The sequence below is a fragment of the Argiope bruennichi genome, chromosome X2, assembly GCF_947563725.1.
Source record: "Argiope bruennichi chromosome X2, qqArgBrue1.1, whole genome shotgun sequence".
Taxonomy (NCBI): Eukaryota; Metazoa; Arthropoda; class Arachnida; order Araneae; family Araneidae; genus Argiope; species Argiope bruennichi.
The window spans coordinates 117384813-117401170 of record NC_079163.1 but is presented as its reverse complement, the minus strand read 5'-3'; the positions used below and the strand labels follow the sequence as shown (position 1 = coordinate 117401170).

Sequence of the window (16358 nt, the reverse complement as noted above, 5' to 3'; positions counted from 1 at the left end):
TGTGAAAATTAAGGTTAAATTTCAACAGAACATAAACTTTTAAACTCTGGAAAACAAACATTCTGGAAATCAGAGCTTATTTAAAAGGAAAACTGCGATATTAAAACAATATTTTGCTCCCAATTATCTCATAAAAACAGGCATGAAAATGAAAGGAAATAGGCCAGGAAAAATTGAAGGAAAAAAGGGTCAAATTTTATCAATTGAACTTGTTTTTGTCTATATAAAATTCTACAAAATTGGTTATTTTCACAAAAGATTTTAAGCAATTATTTTTGGAAGCATAATATAGAAAAGGGTCAAATAATTTCGAAACTACACCATATTTATAGATTTCTATCAAATTTTGAACGAAATTCATTCAGAGGGAGTCTATCTGTCCGCCTGTGTTTTTGCATGCATGCAAACGGGATAATTGAAAAACGCATAGACTTAAATAACTGAAATTTGATCTATGATTTTTTGATTAAGATTTTGTTTTCAAACAGTCGAAAGAAAGACGTCCAAAATGCATATTCGGTTTTCAGGTATTTCTTTATTAATAACATTCTAACGATTAGCCACCAAAAAATCGACAAAGATCGCAAGCTAACAGGGTCTTTCGTAACTATTGTTCACAATATCATGCGCTTAAAAATAGCCATGTACCGGTTTTCTTAATTATACTATGAAGTATGTAACTCTGCGAAGCTCTGGAAATAAATATCGGTGCACTTACGCCGTTCAAGGCCTTTCCCAAAGGCTCACAATGCTATGGGGTAGGAAGGAGAGAGAAGATAATGCATCTATTAGAGAGTAGGCGAGAAAGTTTTGGGAAGACCACTGCCATTAGTCCTTACAGCGAAGTTACAGCAATTTTCATGAGCAAATTTAAAGATCTTTTTATTATGTTTTCAAATGAAATACTTAGTAATTAATTTTGCACATTTAATTTCCTATAGAATCCTGGATTTTATTCCCAAATTATGTATGCAAACTTTTTACGTATAAATTATCTGACTCTATAACTCTAAAACAGTAAGTATTAATACTTAGACATTAAAAAACAGTTAATAGGTGTTTTAAATTAAACAAGCTTATAAAACGGATTTCAGAAGAACCAAATGATACCAGTTTTACATAATTCAATCGCAGATTCTCTAACACAAGTAACCACGGTTTTAAAAGCTAATAATTGCAAGAATAATTTTCCACTACGAACTATAAGGGAAAATCAGCGGGAATGGTTTTTCAGAACTTTTTTCGTATGCTCCTTATTAAAAGTGCTACCCCCACTTCTACATAAAAATTGGGCCTTGAGCAAAACTATGAACGTCAGGATTGCACAGATTTTTAGTTGCAGAGCATCGCATATGAGCTTTTTGTGCTTCATTAGTAAATATAGAGAAAAAAAAAAAACAGTAGGTATCTTGGACGCCTTTTTATGACCAATTGAAACCAAAATCTGATTCAAAACATTAATTTTAGTAACAAGATCATAAAGCAAATTTTATTTCTATATGATCTTTATTTTAAGTCTGTACTTCTAAGTTATAATGCTTACAGGTATGTGAATGCATAGACCGACAGACAGTTAAACCGATTCTCGGATTTGATTCAAAATGTGATGCGAATATATAATTTAGATGTTAAATATGTGTACCAAATTTTACCTATATACATGTATACGCTTTATAGTTTCCATGTTCCCTCTTTGTAAACATCGTATATAAAAACATAAAAGTATTCATTAACTCATAGAGTAACTTATGCAATCATGTTCACTGGCACGATTACTCGTTGATTTTTGCATTTGAAATAGTCCTCGGATTGGTTTGGTTTGGTTTGGTTATATTAACGTTCCGTTTGAAGCAACACTAGGATTATTTTGGGATGGACCTCGTAATTTTGAACCGCGGTCAGATGACGAGGATGACACCTGAGCTGGCACCCTCTTTCCACACCACATAAAATTACCACATATAATTTCCACACCAGCGGGAGGACGTTTGGTCATGACGTATTTAAAGTGCAACAGACCCCCTTACACGACGGTTCTCCGGTGGAATCGGGTCACGAACCTGAAACCCTCCGGTTCCGAAGCCGAGACCTTACCACCAGCCCACCGCGGCCCAAATCGTTCTCGGAAGATGATATATTAAATAGGAGAAGCTAATGTAATTTTTGAGGCAAAATTTTAAGTGGATCAGTATTATTTTTTAAATTATACTATTGTTAATTATGATTATTATTTACTATTACTATTATAAATTATGATTATTATTTAAAGTATTATTTTTTATCAGTATTATTTTTCCTTACATCATAGGATCAAGAATAGTATATTTTAGTATAATATATTACTTAGTCGATCAATTCATGTTTCATTTATTTTCACAGAGTCATTAAATATATGCAATAATTCCTTTCAAAACTTTTAAGAAAAATGAATCTTAGAAACAAAAAACATTAAGTAATGCAAAAGTTTTCCCTTTGCTAAACTTTAATTTTCTAAAAGAAAACTAGAAAAAAAGAAAAGAATTTAAAGATTTTCTGTCTACGTTAACTAATTTTTTCTAAGGCTTTTCCTTTGCTACATTAGGATTTTTTTTTTTCACAGTGAAAGCATTTAATACTCGCATAAAATGTTAATGTATTCGCCAGTAATTTTTGAAACAAGTAATTTTCTCCCAACATTCTGTAAACAGCCCAAGAGATTGGGAAAAAGTAAATAAAACATTCCAACTTTTCTTTCATCGATCGATATAGAAAAGAGCAAGTAAGAAACTCACAGAGAATAAGCGTTCCGCACTTCCTACAGTGTTGAGTTATTCAAACACAGAAAAAAAATAAGACCGCGAGTAAATTTAGTTTTTTTTTATTAAAAAAAATACACTCGATATATAAATAAGATATCATCTGAAGCTTTTAAAATGGATTTTATTTGCAAATATACAAAAGTGCAGCTAATACTTAATCACCATCATTTTCTTTCTACTTTACATAGTTGTATCGATTACTGTTAGGTGATTCTGTATCAACCTGATAATTAGTATCTGATACGCTAAAGTATCAATTAGACAAAACTGATGTAGGTTAAAAGTACAAAGTACTCGGTATCAGTTTTGAACTCGATTGATACCATTTGGTAATCTCAACTCGTTGATTTTCGGTTCAATGATACTGTATCAATCTGATGCCACTGGTATCAATCAGTTAGGTTGATACATATCCGATGATACTGTATCAATCTGATCGATGCAGTATTATCTAGTCTATCGTTCAGCCTCGACAATGTAATTAACATGTTTTTTTATTTATAATATTTTTAACCATTACTTGGAATAAAAGTATTTCTAACGCATTTTTCAAAACTTTTCCTTGAAATGTTTATTAAGCAGATAAAGTTGATAGGAATTTTTGAGAATAAATTCATTTTGCTTTTAACGCTTTTTTTTTTTATTCGAAACGAATAAATAACTTTAACAATATGATCATTATTATTAAAATAAACTAAACATAAATGATATTTAAATGGTGAAAATAAATAGAATTTCCAGAATATAATAATTTAACATATGTTCTTAAATAATCATATTTATATTTTTAAACAGGAATATATGACGAGATATTTAAAAACAGATGAAAATTAAGTTCGCTTTATAAGTCTTTTAATTTTTATAAAAATTCTTACTTCTTGATAATGCTTTAAAAAGCCAAGTATAAAATTAAAATAAGCAGTGTAAATTAAAGTAAGCTATAAGTAACGACCGATTTGGGAAATGAGAGATCTATTAATAGATTGTTTTTAATGCATACTAAAAAAAAAAAAAAAAAATTGACATCAGCTCATATGAAGTAGAAAAGCATCAGGTACAGTCAAATACCAGAATCAGATTTTTTCCTGATTCAGAAAAATCGAGTATCAACCTTACCCTAATATCAATGCTTCATATAAGGAGTCAATTCACATGATAGCCAGGCAGGTCCCATGATAAATGCTGCTTGCGTGTGTCGGTGCGTTCGTCCGTGCAAAATACACAAAGGATTATAAAATTAAATTGGCTCTGTGCATTTACTGTTATATTACCTGAAATTCCTTCTAATTTTAATTTATCTTTCTTAAAATAAATTTGTTTTCTTGAAGATTTTTTTAACAAATTGTTTTAAATATCGATATGAAAAATATTCTAAAATATATTACTCTAATACGTGTTTTCTTATAATTCATTTGTTTATTTGTTAAGTTTAAAACAAAGCACTAGCAATGTTATTTTTTCAGTGGAAAAAATTAGCATTGTCTGAAATGATGAATTTGATGAAAATTGCCTGCAGTCAGAAAATGATGCCAGTATGACTATATACTAGTATTTCACTAAAACCTAAGACCAGAAGTGTTAAATGAAGAAATTAATAAGATTTATTGTGAAAATATCGTCGATTCTTTTTGAAGGAATATTTTCCAAAGACACTTTGCTTCATTTATGCTTTAACGCAAAAGATTCGTGGTTAGAAAGTAAAGAAGTCACATAAATCCTATGAGAACATTAAAAATTGAATGTTTAATTACGACGATTCTCCTTTAACGCCATAAACACCAAAAAGCGTACAAAAAATGGTATTCTAAGAAAGAAACGACAAGACAAAAATTTTATATGCCTGATTCGTAAACGAAAAATAACGCCCTGTATTGTCGTAATTGTTACGACAAATTAATGCTTAAAAATTACATTTTTTTTTTTATTCCAAGAAATTCTTTCCTGGGATTTACAAATTAGTAATGTGTAGTACTTTTTTATACATTTATAAACAGAAAAATTCCTGAAGAAAACATGAGCTGAAAACTTTTAAATAATACTTAAAATAAAATTTTAAAGACTAAGTAATAATAAGAATGCAATTCAAGGCTGGAATTTCTTCTAATTTCTTAATTATGAGCTAATAAATAAATAGCTTCTCCTCCGGCTTAGAACTATTCGACTTTTAATAAATACAAAAACGAAAGGAATAAAAAAAAACGCTAAATCATTTGTATTTCGTATACAGTATAGTATAAATAAAGGTTTAATATTTATCTTCGCTTCATATGAATCAAAGGTATTCGAAAAATAAAGTTACATAAAATATCGTCTGTTACATGTATAGCAGTATGTAAAATGCTATTCCAAATGTAGATAGACTTTTGGCTAGTTATATAAAACTCGTTTGGAGGAAACATACATTTTGTAACGTTTCAACGTTACAGATTTCAAAATGTTACATAATAACGAATATTCATTCAGTTATCCTTTAAGAATGTTGACGAATTCCTTAACGGTTATTTATACTGGGTTGTTATAAAAGAACTTTTTGTAGTTGAACAAAGAAACTAATTCTTTAATTGGAAAGAACGATGGAAAGTGTCTCATATAAGTTACTAGTGAGAGTATACGATATTTTAGAAAAAAATATTTCATCAATTTATATTTTGACAGATCAAATACAAAAACAAAATTATAGTTTAATTTAAGTTTCTAAAATCCTAAAATGTGTTGCTTTAGCAAAGACACGCATAAGAAAAAAAAACATAAGAAAAATGTATTCTACAAGATTGCAGGAAATTATTTAATCACTGTGAACTGAAATTTAGGATAATATGTAATAATCAATAAATATTTGTCGTACGTTAATCAACTCCAGAAGATGTCGAAATAATTATGTATTCAGACTAACGATTGTCGAATTTAATAATTACACGATAAGCGACATTTGCGAATGGTGAGAAATCCATAATGCAGTATTATGGTTTTCTGACTTATCATTCTACAGTAACCAAACGACTTGGTGCCAAGTTATCTGATGAAAATACAATATTAAGTTCTCACTGCTTTTCTTACATTGAACTTAATAAGCCAATATACATATTCATAGTTAAAGATATTTATGTTAAGAAAAGTTCATAAATTTCTTCAATTTTATGCAGATAAAAACTATATTTGATTGAGATATTTAGATGATATTTCTGGACATGAAATAGAATTTAAAATAATTTAAGGTTGATTAAGATTTGCCTTTTTCTTATAATCAATATATTTTGCCAATCAAAATGGTGATTTTTGTTATTGCCAGAAGATTTGACCAATATCCAGAAAACCTTTTCTAAATTTCATGCAATATATATATATATATATATTTCCTAAAGAAACAAGTGGTTTAGTGAAGTAGATTTTGAGTTCAAGACAGAAATACAACTACAATGACAGTAAATTCTCAGCTTCAATTAATCTAAGACTCCGCATTATTCAGGGGAGTCTCGAATTTTGATTATTTTTAAGGGGAAAACTCGTATAAAAATATTCATTAAATTTAATTTTTTAAAGTTACATCAAAATGTTTATTTTAAATTTCGAGCTTCTTCTATGCGACCAAGTCATTAAATATCTCTTATCAGAAAAGACAATCCTGACAATCCGCCTCATTTTGCCCTGATTTTGAATGAAATACCCGATTATTCTTTTTCTTTTCTTTTATTTATCAGTAAATCACTCATATTAAAAAAGGAATAACCATTTAACCTTTCTAAAAGATAATCATTGAAGAATTTCTTATCCCAGTTTACTTACGAATAATATTTTCAGTTTAATATGAGCAATATGGATAGATCTAAATGAAAAAAATAGTAAAAGCTATAATAAAAAATCTTGTTAACGTTTCTTCATCTCTTCCGTCTTTGATAAAAATATATATTTATGCGCATAGATTTGCATTTCACCAATATTTTCTATCCCCCTCTCAACCAGCGTCCCGCATTGCGCCGCATGTTCCAGAGCGTACGAATCTTGTTGCTTTAGTTAATCAAAACATTTTATGTTCAGAAGAAACACATTATTATGAAATACTTTTCAAAATCAAAAACAATAATAGTTTATTTGAAGAAAGTACCGATGAAAATTAGGAATAATTAGTTTTCAATAATATAGGAAGAAAATGAAAAACTAAATTTGCCTTCCCGTCTGTTCTGAATTCTTTTTCTTTAACTTTCAAAGCACAATATTCCTTACTCTATGGAAAATTCGCTAGTCTAAAATTGCTAGTTAGAAATGATTACACATTTAAACATTACTTACTGACAGGTTGTGTAAATCTCGGATGACGTCCAACATTTGTAGTGACATAACTTAAGACAATCAACGTACAGAATCCCAAAAGCACTGCCAACAGCCGGTGGCCAAATTTTGACCGGTAACTTTGAAGCCATCTGTAATATAAAAAAAAAGAATGATATGTAATGCATTTAAAAATAAACAGAAAATAAAAAATAGTAAAGTTTAATGAAATTTGAGTCTCGTGTACTTCATTAATAATCATATATTGACTCTGAGCCAAAGTTTAAAATGATCCTGAATAATCACTATATAAGATTATTTTTAATGATGCAGCTAAATTAAAGGCTGAAAAACCATTAAAAGAAGAATTTTTGCTTAGTAAGAGCTTTAAACAACAAGAGATTTAAAATTATTTGTCAATATAAAAAAGGGGAAATATTATTTCAAGATGAGTTTTACTTTGTTTTTATTAGTTTTTCAAAGTACATTACAATATTAATCGTTATTAAAATAGAAAAATATTGCAAATAAAACAAATCAATTACGTGAATGACATATTCAGTGACGGATGAAGAAATCTCAGATTTCAGACATTAAGGTTTTATGAAAAAAATTAATTTATTCTACATTATTAAAGACAATGGAAGAAATTTATACAAAATTTAAACAGATACGGTGAAAAAAGAAGGAATAAACATAAAAGCGCGCACAACGGAGCAATACTTATTTGTAAATGACACAAAACGTTTGTTAGTTGTTAGTAAATCGTGACTTTTTCCAGCTGAATAACTCCAAGGCCATGAACTACCCTAGATTTTCTTTAAATGAATCATTCAAAAAAAATTTTATTCTGTCGTTTTCAAAATGAAAACGAAGTATTGAAACTTAAAACTTTTACACACAACGCTTTGCATAGAAAACATTTGAAACAGAAAGTTATTGAAAGGGAGAAAAATCTACGGATTTGGATGTCAATGGAAGCAGAACGGAAAAAGCAAGATGCATGACAAAAAGACAAGCAAAACTTCGCAAATTATACAGTACTTTTAAAAGTGCCTTTTTTTTATTTCCTGTCGATTCCTTCGATTAGAAAGGGGAATAATCAAAACATCTAAAAGAAAATTCTAAGATGATTTAGGTCACTAGGAATATCGAGAGGGTGTATTCTTTTTGTGTTTAAAGATACAGAATGTCCTAAACATCTGCATTTAAATATTTTTTTCTTGGACTATAAAAACGTTTCAAGATTTCAGTGTTTATCAGAGGTTTGTTTAGTTAAATTAAATCCTCGAAATGAAGTAATAAAAGGGCTATTTTGGAAAGAATTTCCTAATTCGGTCATATGAGGATGATGAAACCCAAATCAACTCATTTTTCTGCAACCTTATACACAATGCCAGCATTTTATAGGTTTAACTTATACCAGATATACCTTATACACAATGCCAGACTCCTATAGGTTTAACTTATACCGGACCCATACACAAACAAAACAGTGTGCCCCTGTGGATGTATGATGGATTTAATTTTATTTGTATTGTTAATGCTCCGTTTTGAACAAACAATAGGGCTCTTTTGGGTGCGCCTAATTTTGATTCTTGGTTAAATGATAAGGGCGCATCATACGAGGGGGAAGAGATATAACTCTTCAACGCCTTCGGCGTAATATTTAATCAAGCTCACACGTCTACCATCAAACATACATACACCGCGTTTGTTTGGAGAAATTAGGGACTGAAAATGGAACCCTCCGGTTTTGAGATAAGACTTTATCACTAGAACATCACGGTCTCTGATATTTAATTAAATCGGATATAAAATTTGGGAACTTTATCTCGATGAGTAAAAAGTCTGCTACCAAGCAATTATGGCTTGATAGTCTGGTACTGAAGGGTAATTTAAAGAATTTTCAAGAGCTTACAATTTTCCAGCGGTAAAATAATTCGAACGTAATATTATCTTTTAAAGAAGTTTAACAAGGAAATTTTAATTTTAATTTCACTTCAAATCACAGTGCTATCATTAAATAATTCACATAGTTGCCAATCTTTGAGAAAGCTGTCACAAACTGTTAATGGAAAAAAAAAAAAAAGAACCAATTCTCTTTTATTTCAGTTTATTTTTACCAATAGATGAAACACAGAAATAATACTTTTAATAAAACAAAGCCACATCAAAGCTTTTCCATTGCAAGAAAAGATAAGAAATATTTTTATTGCTTGCAAAGAATTCATTGGGACACTCCCCTCCTCTTTTCTCCAGATTATCTTTCTTCGAATTCTTTGGCGTATTATTTTCAGGGGATTTATTTAATAAGTTTAAATAGCACATAAAAAGAAAATAGTATGAGAAATGTCTTTAATCTGTATTTCATTCATCAGTTTTCGAAGATGCGGTCTTAAAATTAATACCTAATTAATTCGTTATTTCAGGAATTCTTTGATTGAGGTCATAAACCCTTTCGTAAAATTACATAAATTTGATGAAAAAAATCATATTATCCTTATTTTTACTTGTAGCTAATAAAGAAATAATTACGAATAGTAATAAAAATAATTATTATTCTGAAAATAATAGATTGCTAACTTAGAGAAGATGTGTTGACATTGGATGGCGATATAATCTTCACTGTTTAATACGAAATTAATTAATAAAAAAGAAAAAAAATGAAAGACTGAACATCTTCAAGAGTAAGGAAAAAAAATGATCTTCTTTACATTTAAAAAAGCTTGCTTACTATTTATTATCTGCCATGCTTTTTGTTATAGTTCTCTATGTTTACTAGGATATAATAATTCATTTGTTCACTTTTTACTTCGAAACCAAATATAATATCCATGCAAGCAATCATAAACTTTGGAATAAATAAAATAAACATTTAAAAATTCATTTCAAGTGCCAATGAAGAAGTAATGAGAACAATTGAGAAACCGATATTAAGCTTTGAATATCAAAAGTTAGCAAAATTAAAGTTTCGCTTATTTTGTAGCATTTTGATATTTTATTATTCCCATTTAGTGATACATATAGCGTCGGCAAGTATTATTAAACTATAGTGAGCTATAGTGATTCAACTATAGTGAATTCTTGTTTAACGTGTAAAAAATGCTGTGAACAGTCACACAGTATAATACACAATCCCTTATTGCATATAAGAAAATTTAACATTTCCACATAGTTTTCGAAAGGTTTTTTTTTTGTTTAGAAAAACTAATGTATGTGTTTACTTGCTATTTATATATGAGCAATGCGGCTGTCAGCTTGTTTAGAGATAAAACTCACTAACAATATGCGCAGTTACAATTTAAAGACATGTTTGAACTCTTACATAAATTCGCCCGATAATTTATGTTTTTTATAACACGATTTCCTATTATGCGGGATTTATGCTCCGTGTTGTAGGGAAGTCCATTGTATTAACTGTACATTTACAAGAAGCAAACATTTTTTTTGACACTTGCCTAATTAATCTTTTCATACAAAGGTAAAAAAAAAAAAAAAAAAAAAAAAAAACGAGCGAGCTGGCAAACCTAAATCAAACCTGGTTTTCCTCCGACCTCTTATACGTACTTTTCAGATCATTATTTGAAAAGCTAAAGCTTATTTAAAAGGATTGCAATATTTGATGGCCCAGCAGACAAGGAAGAAAGGGACAGGCTAGTGTGAGTACGTGACTATTTCCAATTCAGCGTGGGTAGTCAGACCTTGACGGTAGTCTGAGGGAAAGAATTGAGCGAAGTGCAAGGGCTCTCTTCTGAAAACTATAACAAAACAAACTGTTATCTGTGTACATACAAAAGCAAACCTTTCATTTTTTTTTATCGGACATCATGTCGGAAGAGATAATGTTTCGAGGTTAATAATAGAGCACACTACACCGACCCTTTCCTATACACGTTCTACATACAGGGGTGATCCGCTGGAGCATAACCGTGACGTTCCATATCAAAGCTCGTGGAGCGAAAGAAATCAATTAGAATGTATGTTGTAATGCCCATCAAGGACGGAACCGCGGAGGTCAGCGGGATCAGGGAGTGATTTTTGGGTTAAGCTTAACTTTTTTCTCGGGCCAAAAAAAAAAAAAAAAAAGTCTACAGACGAGTAATCAAATATAGGAGGATTGTTTTACACCGAATACACAAAAGGTGGGCGTTTACTTAAACAAGAAAACACCGAAACAAGCAAGTCCGTTTCCAGGAATTTTGGATTCTGCTCCAAATTCACGCTCTGTCTCACCTAAGCTGTTTTCGTGGAAGAAAGTTGCTTTGGATTTTTGAAAGGATTGTTTAGCGCCTCTTTTGAGAAAAGAAATATTCCTCGGAGGAAAGATGCGTTATCAGTAATTTGAAGGAAAAAAAAAACCTTCCTACCTTTATTTCAAATTCTTTTGAGAAATAAACTCATTCATTGGAAAAGGTATTTTCATATACCAATAACATTGTTAAATATATTTCCATTACTTTTCACTATCTCAACGAATTTCAGATTCTTTCAGCTCTTATTTTTAACAGAATCATTATAACTTATTTTAGAATCTCACCGAATTTGAAAAAACTTTCAGAGATAGCAAATCGCTTTTAAAGAGGTTTACGTAGGTCTTTTTTTTTTTTTTTTTTTTGAAAAATTACGTTGCCATGTATTTACAAAAGATTTAATGAAATAAACAGAAATGAATATAAATGTAATAAGGAGTTAAAAAGGCATATTATGATTTTTTTATTTTCTTATGTATGAAGAACACAAGGCTTATAATCGCCAAAGCATTCGATTTCGAGATTTCGATAAACCTCTGTGTTTTACACTTCCAGAATCAGGAAAAGTCCCTTTTTTTGGAATTATAACAAGATTCTATTTATAAACATTTCGTACATTTCAATAAATTTAGTGTCTACAATCATCACAGAAAAGTTTTCTGTTTACCTTCTGTTCGTGAGGGCGTGAATATAAATTTATATGAAATGCTCAAAAAGTTAGCCAGCAAGATATATAAAATATAACACATGGACAAATATTTGGCTACAGATTTCTAGATTTGTATCAAAATATCAATCAAATTCATGAAAAAATGGACTGAGTGTTGGCATGTATATTCTTGTGTATGCGAACACGTGTCATTGTGTATGTGTCTGTGAGTACAATAATCCACAATCATAACAAACGTGATGAATGAAATTTAACACGAGGTTTTGAAACCAGAACCAGTCAGAGGGTAGAAGTAAAAAAAGTAGACTCATTTCTTTTCTCTACATTACGAAGCTAAATCCAAAAAGAATTTATTGCTTAAGCATGCGAGAAAGTTCACTTAAGAAGAAGCGCTGGTTCGCTGTTGTAAATTATTATTTAATAGCACAAAACAACCGATTTAATCTCTCTTGTTTCATTTCATGGAAATCTGAATTTATTTTATTTTCAAATGTCTAACAGAAAGATATCGTTTTCTTAACCCAAACATAAAAAAACCTAATATTAATACACAAAGAAAAGGCACATTTCTATATATAAAAATAAAATAAATAATCAAACCTTTGAACTTTCATTATGTCTTCTGCTTGAAAAAACACTTCTCTTGACTTCTAAGAATCTCTTATCTTTTGAACTTCTGCGGAAAATATATTTGCTTCCCAAGAAAGAAATAGTTGCCGTTTAAAATTTCAATGACATTCCCTTATTCAATCAAGAACCGGGACGTAATTTAGTACGTGGTTCGTAGCTTTAGCATTTTATTAAATATAAACCGGAAAATGATAAAGTCTGTGCCGAGCAATTGATGTGAAGCTCTTCCTGATTAATGTCCGGTTTGCGCATTCCGAAAAGCTTGCCTATTTTATTTTCATTAAGAACGTAGAGAAGAAAGAAAAAAGAAAAAAAAAAAGGGGGGGGGAAGCAAAGAAAATGTACAGTAAATCTTATTTGAAAAATAAACGTAGGAGTTTGATATAGTTTTTTACAATATGTACAAATACTGTATTTAAATAAAACTAATTTTACAAAAGTATCCCCAGGATTTCATTGTATAAATAATAAATTTCTTCTAATATTTGAAAACATGTTTTTACAGCCCTTTTCAATTAATTTTGAAAATGTATGTGAGAAATGAAAAAACAAAGTTAGGGATAGGATTTCTTTCCCAACTTATTGTATCTGGTTGTATGTTCTAATCATTTCTCATCAAAATTTGTGTCTCTTTTCTTATAAGGTTCAATTTTTACTTCGTGAAAAATGAAATAAAAGTTGTAAATAGGATTTATTTCAAAAGTTTTCAGTTTTGGTGACATTTCATCTTTTAACGAAAAAAATTATTTTTCTATTTATCATGTTTATTCTTTATTACTTGGTGAAATCCTCCCAACTAGAAGTTTCACTCATTATCCAATTTTCTGTCTTGACATTATGCATTTCGTAGACAAACTGAAAAATGTGGCTTCTTTCAAAGAGCACCGTCATTTTACATTTTAGAAAGCCTCTGTTTTCTAAATGGAAAACGATGGAGCTCTTAACAAAATGTTGTATTTTTCAACTTGCCTACGACTTTTATACGAAACGATGTTAATTTAGGTAAAAGGTTAAATAAAAAAGACTTCACTTAATTGCGCAACTATTCTAAAGATTTTGTTTAATAGCTATAAAATCTGCTTGGCTCATACTTGAGAAATTTTATTGAATCTAAAAATAGTTAAAATTTTTTTTTTGAATGCCTTTAATAATGCAGCATTTTCACTAGCTCATAAAAGGCATAAATCAAATTTATTTATTGCAATGAAATTACAAAGAGGCGTGACATTCTAAAGCATTTAATCATAGATTTTTTTTTCATAGTAAGTACTAAGTTAGGGATACATTAATAAAAAGTTTCGTTAATAAATTATTTCATTGAAGAGAAAATGCGTTAACCGAAAAATGGAAAAATGACTAATAATGCTCAATATTGTTTTAAACTACAATAAAACAGTTTTTTAATTAAAAAATTAATTGTAAGCGTTCGAAAATCTTCAATTTATGAATTAGAGAAAAAGTTTAATCATCATCTTACAGTAAAGTTTCGGAAGAAGGAAAATGCTTTTCCCTCTGTTTCAATGAATCTATGAATTCCTTAGACCCCCCCCCTATTTAGTTATTATTTTTGCTTTCTTTCATTACTAATCATGGTATTCGAAGGTTCTGAGAGGGACACATGAGTAAAACTATCAGACAATTTATTAAAGAAGAAGTAGATCAGCTCGACAAGGGTAGTGAAATTCTGATCATTTTTTGGCTTAATAGTTAGTACCACCCTGTAAGCAAAAACAAAAATTCTGATGATAAGGTACGGTCAATAAGGAAAAAAAATTAACTCATTAGAAAGAAAGAAGAATTATATAAATAATATGCTGCTTTAAATTATTTATATATATATTTATAATTAAATGTTCTAATTCATGTACAAGTTTTAACAATGTATTCGTAAATAATGAAAAAAAAAAAAAAAAAAACTTGCCTTTTCATCAGTAACATTACACGCAATTACATTAGATATTAACATTGTATTTAAAAGTGTATATAAGAAACAGTAATTCAGATAAAATTTCAGTTTTTTTATATAATGGACGATAGTTTCTTTAGTCATCTTGAAGAATAATTTCCAAGTTAAATCGTTTCTTTTTTCATTACTTCAATGTTTAATTATAGTTAAAAAAATTTTCATTAACGGCAGTTTTCTGCGACAGCCCTCCCACGACGTTAGCTTTGAAGAACGCAGACTCCTCTTGTTTCCTGTAGCTCGGCTAATATTAGTAAGGGTTTCTTGTCGCAGTCGCTATGCGACTGTAATAGAAGGTTTCCGAAGTGGCGATGCGATATCTCATATCCCGCAATGTCGTTCATGCTATGTCGAGTTAAAAATTTTCTTTCAAAAAATCTTTTATATAAAAGTATTTTCACGAAATATGACAGCAAAAATTATTTATTAAATATAATGGACAGATTGTTTTCTTATGATACATTTTTTTCACTTTCACTTTGTGATAAATCAAATGACATGAAGGTTACGTCAATTTACAGATTTCCTAAAAAATATTTTTCTTTTCCAAAACTAATTCATTATTTATTGCGGAAAGAATACTAATCGTACAACAAACTATTCTTTAAACTCATACTCGCATGGTGACAGACCAGAGAATGAGAAGGATGCCCAAACGAGTACTCCATTTGCTTTAATACCTCAAAAACATTCACATCGGCGTGGACAAGAATTGTGAAAATAACGTCAACATTTAATGATTTATCACTTTGTATCCTCGTGCAGTTCCAAAAACTGGAAATAGATTGAATTAAGCCGCAGGACATTACTATGTAAACTTTTGAGACGCACTTAAATATTATAAGCACCTTATAAAATTACTCGATAGATGTTTATTGCATTTGAAATTTGAATCTGAAACTCACTGATAAACCAACAATTGGTATCTGTTTAAATTTAATCTATCATGAGATATCTATATCTGATATCTTTCTGAAGTTAATACTAAATGACAACCTTACAGGCATGGCTTAACCGAGAATTTAAGAACAAGGTTATATATGAAAGTTACTAGATTAGATGCTGCTATACTTACAAAGTGGAAAAAAATAAAAAAATAAGACAATTTAAATATTTATTCGTAAAAGCACAAATCGAATTCTTTGGGTACTTTAAAATAAACGTTTGAAATGCACACATGAGAAATGCTGCTATATTTCTCTTATTGCATGCGAATTATAATAGCATGCGCTTATTTAAAAATAATCATTCAACGAAAATAAGTATAAAAATAAATATAATTTAAATAATTGATAATATCAAACTTATAAAAGAATTTCTGCTGAAATGCGACAAGAAAGTAATTATATTCAATGCACTTCGAGACATTTTGTTACAAAATATATCTTTAATATGTGGGCATACAAGGTGATAATTATATTCTACAACCATGAATCTATTATTCAAACAAATCCCCGTTAAGTTATTATTGCTAAATTATCGTCCGAAGTTAAAAGCAGAGTCTTATTTAATTAAAATTAATTTTAAGTAAACGTTGCTAAACTGTCACTTCGGTTATAGTGTCACGATTATTATGTTCTCAAGAGTAAAAATTTGCGGGGATCTGATTCTATTAGTATTTTATTGCAAATAACAAAAAAAAAAAAAAAAAAAAAAAAAAAAAAATGTTCTTAGTGTTAGATTGTATTGAATTTCGAAAACAATTTTCAAATAGTTTAACATTCAAAGTTGTGATATGAATATTAAATCATAAAGACAGAATTTTTAATGAGTTTCGA

The 16358-nt window shown here is 29.3% G+C and overlaps 1 protein-coding gene across 3 annotated transcripts in view; it reads right to left on the bottom strand.

Annotated features, from left to right (window-relative positions):
* The window catches only part of LOC129960170 (carbohydrate sulfotransferase 1-like), a 174997-nt gene that overhangs the window by 7513 nt on the left and 151126 nt on the right, over positions 1-16358 (bottom strand). For all 3 annotated transcript variants that reach the window (XM_056073373.1, XM_056073374.1, XM_056073372.1), the window contains one exon: positions 7086-7216. In XM_056073373.1, the coding sequence (XP_055929348.1) occupies positions 7086-7216 (131 nt within the window). The remainder of the gene's footprint in view (positions 1-7085; positions 7217-16358) is intronic.